Source organism: Plecotus auritus (genome assembly GCF_963455305.1).
Source record: "Plecotus auritus genome assembly, chromosome: 9".
Classification (NCBI taxonomy): domain Eukaryota; kingdom Metazoa; phylum Chordata; class Mammalia; order Chiroptera; family Vespertilionidae; genus Plecotus; species Plecotus auritus.
In genome coordinates this window covers 114,112,741-114,118,740 of record NC_137783.1, presented here as the reverse complement: position 1 = coordinate 114,118,740, position 6,000 = coordinate 114,112,741, and the positions used below count along the sequence as shown (strand labels likewise).

The window sequence follows — 6,000 nt, the reverse complement described above, 5'->3', positions numbered from 1 at the left end:
TACTCTTACTTCTTTCTGGACTCCCAGAGAAATTGCCTTGCAGAGGTCTGTCGCCAAAGATTTTCAGTATAAATATGACTTTTATAACTATAACCACTAACAGAACATTCTCAGAATTATCTCTGTAAGAGATTTTCTCAAACACTGGAATTAGTTGAGACAAGCAGGACAGTTGACCTAGGAGTTTTTTACAAGTGGGAAATTAGTTTAAAATGCATAATTATCTTATAAGCTTAGGAACTTTCCATTTTTATTTTTCTTCTGAAATTTCTCTGGGAATTAGAGATTATGTTTCTTGTCTATATTCTCTAGTTTACAAGGAAGCAATGAGTCATGTTGCCCAAATGCAAGGCTCTGACAGCAGGGATAATAATAATAATAAAAAAAAGAGTTTAGATACAGTTTTGTACTTTCCATGTACCTTCCCACTCTCCATACATAATCTTCACTTCCCACCTCCCCTTAAGCACACAAATACAAAAACACACCCAAACAGACACACAACTGGACTTGCCTGTGCTAAGTAGTGGGCAAGTTATTGTTTGTTCTTATGTTCTGTCTGTAAGACAACATTTTACATGTATTTGGTGTGTGTTGTTGTTTAAAGTGCTGTTACATACATTTTCACATATAATTTTTCCAACTACCGTGTCAGGTATGGAGAGCAGATGTCATTATTTTCCTTTCATAATTGCCTGACATTGGAATCAGTGAGAGCAAGTAGTCTCTTGTGTCTTAGCATCATATTCAAATGATTCAGACAGCTAATCTGTCAATATGACAATTTCTACTACTAGCGAAGTCTCCCAGGAACTGCATCTACTTAACCTGTTTCTCTCATACCTACCATGCTCGATGATCAGTCAGGGTTCTGACCATGGGTAATGGTTATGGGCTCCTTCCTCCAGCATATATGTTTGGTCACTTTTTCCTGAAACTCCTTGGTTTTCACTCCATAAATAATAGGATTGAGCATTGGAGGTACGAGGAAGTAGAGGTTGCCTAGAATGGTGTGGATGTGGGGTGGAATGCCCCTCCCAAAGCGGTGAGTGAGAAAAGAGAAAAGCGAGGGAGTGTAAGAAATAAGCATGACACAGATGTGTGTGGTGCAGGTGTTAACTGCTTTGTGGTGGGCTTCCTTAGAAGAGAGCCGCAGTACAGCCCGGATGATTAGCACATAAGATGAGGCAATAGCTGAGATGTCTAGCCCAACAACCAACAAGGCCACCACTAGACCATATATCCTGTTGACTGTGGTGTCCACACACACCATCTTCACTACAGCCATGTGCTCACAGTAGGTGGTGGGGATGACACGATTGGCATGAAAAGGCATTTTCTGAAGGAGGATGGGCATTGGCATAATGAACAGGATGGCTCTCACTAAACTTACTAGGCCAATGAGCCCAATGCGACTATTGGACAGGATGGTGGCATAGCGCAGGGGCTCACAGATGGCCACATAGCGGTCAAAGGCCATGCTCATTAGGATGGCAGACTGCAAAGCAGAGATGGAGTGGATGAAAAACAGCTGGACCAGGCAGCCTTCATAACTGATCTTGCTCAGGCCAAACCAGAAGATGCAGAGCACCTTGGGAATGGTGGTTGTGGACATGCCTAAGTCTGTGAGGGCCAACATGCAGAGGAGCAGGAACATGGGCTTGTGCAGGGAGCGCTCTGTGGAGATGGTGAAGAGGATGGTGCAGTTCCCAAGGATGGTGAAGAAGTACATGGATGAGAAGGGGATAGATATCCATCTGTGTTTGTCCTCCATCCCAGGAATGCCTTGCAGAATGAAGAAAGAAGGATGGCCCTGGGAGGCATTGCAAATAGTCATGGTAGAACTCTGGTGAAGAACCTGAGAGGAACAATGACGAAACTGCATCAGTATCAGTTTAAGCAAAAATGAAAATTTTCAAAGTGGAAAACAAGAATTGGAATATTAACGTACATAAAAATAATTCTGGCCGAAACCGGTTTGGCTCAGTGAATAGAGCGTTGGCCTGCGGACTGAAGGGTCCCGGGTTCGATTCCGGTCAAGGGCATGTACCTTGGTTGCGGGCACATCCCCAGTGGGAGGTGTGCAGGAGGCAGCTGATTGATGTTTCTCTCTCATCGATGTTTCTAACTCTCTATCCCTCTCCCTTCCTCTCTGTAAAATATCAATAAAATATATTTAAAAAAAAACAAAACAATGCATACTTTAAAAAAAAAATAATTCTGAAATCATGATAGCATTATACTGCAGTATCATAGTAGTAAAACATGCTATTACAACATTAATATCTGAGATAATGTATTTTGATAATGTTTTATTGAGGACAAACAGATTTATTATTCATGAACAAAATAAACATTACATATATAAGTATATATTAATAAATGAAAGTATATCCTCTTAAAGAATATAACTTGAAGTATATAAAACAAAAATGGATAAAAATACAAAGAGAAATTGACAAAATATTACATATGCCTCTCAGCAGCCAAAGATCTAAAAGCTCAACAAGAGTTTTCATAAAATAAGATAACCTAAAAAGTTTATAATAAAATTGTTCATCCACAAATTAAATAATAGACATTCAGAGAAGATAGGGAACTTGTGAAGACCTTTCTATTGTGAACTGTGCAATGATGACTGAAATTAAGCAGGTGGTGGGGTTTTGAACTCCTGAACCTCAGAGAATAGGCTATCAGAAAGTGAATACAAAGCCCACCCCCACCTAGAACCACTTACCTGAATGTGAGTGAGGTGATGTGAGAGAGGGAAACTGGTATCAGACACCTTCAAAAGCGGGTGTGTAGGTGTGTCCACGTGTGTAGGTATATCTTAGCAAATATTCATGTGGCTCTTGGAGAGCACACTAGTGGCCTGGCATCTCTCTTATCCTCAGTTTTAGGTCCCCAGAATCCATGGAGTGGCCCTTTAAGTAACCTAAGTAAGGGCTCCCAGGGTGCCCAGAATTATATCTTTGCTACTTCCTTTTTCCCCAAACACACACACAAGATACAACTACAATTATGTATAATATTGGCCCTAGAGGTTGTCCTGAGCTCCCAGAGGATAAGGTTGGTTGACTTTAGTGATTCCAAGAATATTCCAGACTTTGCCAGTCCTGAGGAACCTGAGGAGAAAGAGGGTGAAGGGTATGTAGCCTCTTCAGGATCTGGTAGTTTGTGTATTCCAGAGGCCCTCATTCCCAAGTGAGAGCCAGGAGTGGATTAACTCCACAGAAAGAGTAATCATGTTCATGGAGGCATCAGAGATACAACCCATGCTGTTCTTAGCCTCAAGGTCTAGCTATTGCTAGCCTCTTTCTGATTTTCAGGCTTTAACTTTTTCGATTCACACCGACCCCCACCTCCAGCCTCTCAGACCCCAGCATCTCCTCAACTTCTGGGCCAGATGTTGCCATATTTTTTTTCTGGTTAGTTCAGAAAACTTAAGTGATTAAAGTTTGTCAAACAGTATTTTGCTAAGTTTATTCAAAATATACAAGGCAGAGCAAAACAATCACAAAATTATGCAAACACTAAATAGAAGCAGGACTTAGAGAGCCAAATTCTAAATCCTGATGTAGTGCAAGTTCTGCCCAGACAGGCCCTGTAGGGACTTTGTTCAGAGTTAGGTGTCAGTAAGAAAAGAGCAGTGGCAGAGGAAAGTAAGTGGCAGAATAAATGGCCTAGGGCAATCAATACATCAACAGAAAGGGCCATAAAGAGGCAAGCACAGATACACCTGCTTATGGAGATATCCAGAGCTTCCCCCTGCAGAAATAATACCATCCTATCTAATAAAAGAGTAATATGCAAATTAACCATCACTCCACTACACCCACAAGCCATGCCCGCCAGCCAATCAGGAGCGAGTATGCAAATTAACCCTACCAAAATGGCTGCGCCACGGAGAGAGCAGGAGGGAGGCTTGGGTTTCTCTGGCGATGGAGGAAGCCAAGCTTTCCGCACACTCTGGCCGGCCCAGGGCTCTGCTTAAGGCTACAAAGTTTCAATTATAGAAGATAAATTAATCCCAACAGAAATGGTGGCAGCCACGGAGCTGGAGAGAGCAGGAGGCTAGGGTTGCCCCCAGCGATGGAGAAAGCCAAGTTTCCACAGCCCTGGCCTGCTTTGGCCTCCGCTTAAGGCTACAAAGTTTCAATTATAGAAGATACATAAATCCCAACAGAAATGGCTGCCGCCACAGAGGGAGCAGAAGGCTTGGCTCCGCTTCAGGCTACAAAGTTTCAATTGTAGAAGATAAATAAATCCCAGATCCCAGGGCCTCTGCTTGGGTTGCTGGGGGGCGTGGCCGGCCTGCAAACCACCACAGGCCCCTCACCCAGGCCGCCCCACATCCCAAGGGAACCCCCACCCTGATCCAGGACACCCTTCAGGGCAAACCAGCTGGCCCCTATCCATGCACCAGGCCTCTATCCTATCTAATAAAAGAGTAATATGCAGATTGACCATCACTCCAACACACAAGATGGCTGCCCCCATGTGGTCAAAGCTCTTGCCCTCATGTGGACACAAGATGGCCACCACAAGATGGCCAGCAGGGGAGGGCAGTTGGGAAGGACCAGGCCTGCAAGGGAAGGCAGTTGTGGGCGATCAGGCCAGCAGGGGAGGGTAGTGGGGAGGAACCAGGCCTGCAAGAGAGGGCAGTTGGGGGCGATCAAGCCTGCAGGGGAGGGCAGTTAGGGGTGACCAGGCCGGCAGAGGAGGGAAGTTGGGGGCAAACAGGCTGGCAGGGGAGCAGTTAGAAATCAATCAGGCTGGCAGGGGAGTGGCTAGGGCAGCCTTGGGCAAACTATGGCCTGCGGGCCAGATCCAGCTGTTCTATCTGGTTCTCTTGCTCTCCCCTCCGCTCCTTTACTTTGAATTTATATTAGTTCACACAAACACTCCATCCATGCTTTTGTTCCGGCCCTCCAGTCCAGTTTAAGAACTCATTGTGTAATGCTAACAGCAAAACGCACATGGTGTCTAAATAAGACAAAGGAAAATCGTTTGGGCAAAAATAAAAAGGATCCCAAATCAATTATATAGAAAAGATTCCTTTATTAACTTTTGGTCGAGAATATGTTTGTATATTTTCAGAAAACAACTCCAAGACCATGTGGATTCCTGCAACAGAGAGGAATTGACAGGTCTGCTCCAACCATGAAGACAAGAGGAGAAACAGTCCAGAGATGGGAGACGCTGACGACGCCTTGCCACGCTAGCAGTCAGAAGCTGTGCGACGCAGCACTTGCCTAGGACCAAACCAGAGAGGGTTGGACCTGCATTGCCACCATGTGCCCACCATCCAGATATCATTGCTGACATGTACACATAAGGAACTGTTTGACATTGAAACGGGGAATCAGAACTGTTGGACATGGAAATTTGGACTCAAACATTTTTTGTTATTATATGTCTATTTCTAGTCTGCAGAGGCAAGATTTTTTAAAGGAAAGGAAAGGGGGAAAAATAGATACAGAAGCAAAGAAGCATTGAACAGACTGTCAAACTACAGTGGGAAGGCAGAGGAGGTTTTGGGGGGGAGGGGGGCTGTAAGAGATCAACCGAAGGACTTGCACGCATGCATATAAGCATAACCAATGGATAAAAGACACTGGGGGGGGGGGGGTGGGCAGGTAAAGGCATGTACTGTGGGGAAGGGGAGGGTGGGGGGAGGTCAATGGGGGAAAAAAAGAGACATATGTACTACTATTTTTAATACTTCAAACAATTTAAAAAAATGTAAAAAAAAAAAATAAATAAATAAATAAAGGCCAAAGAAACCTAAAAAAGAACTCATTGTGGCCCTCGAGTCAAAAAGTTTGCCCACCCCTGGGCTAGGGGGTGATCAGGCTGGGAGGCAGAAGCGGTTAGGGGCAATCAGGAAGGCAGGCAGGCGAACAGTTGGGAGCCAGCAGTCCTGGATTGTGAGAGGGCAGTCGGACATCCCTCGAGGGGTCCCAGATTGGAGAGGGTGCAGGCTGGGCTGAGGGACAC

General features: G+C 44.6%; 1 protein-coding gene across 1 annotated transcript; it reads right to left on the bottom strand.

The window, feature by feature from the left end:
- Positions 1 to 859: 859 nt before the first annotated feature.
- On the bottom strand, positions 860 to 1,837 carry LOC308233675 (olfactory receptor 52P1-like; the record flags this gene model as incomplete). The annotated part of the gene is made up of 1 exon (XM_080640648.1): positions 860 to 1,837. One exon carries the CDS (start codon positions 1,835 to 1,837, stop codon positions 860 to 862), a length of 978 nt encoding a protein of 325 aa, XP_080496774.1.
- Positions 1,838 to 6,000: the final 4,163 nt, after the last annotated feature.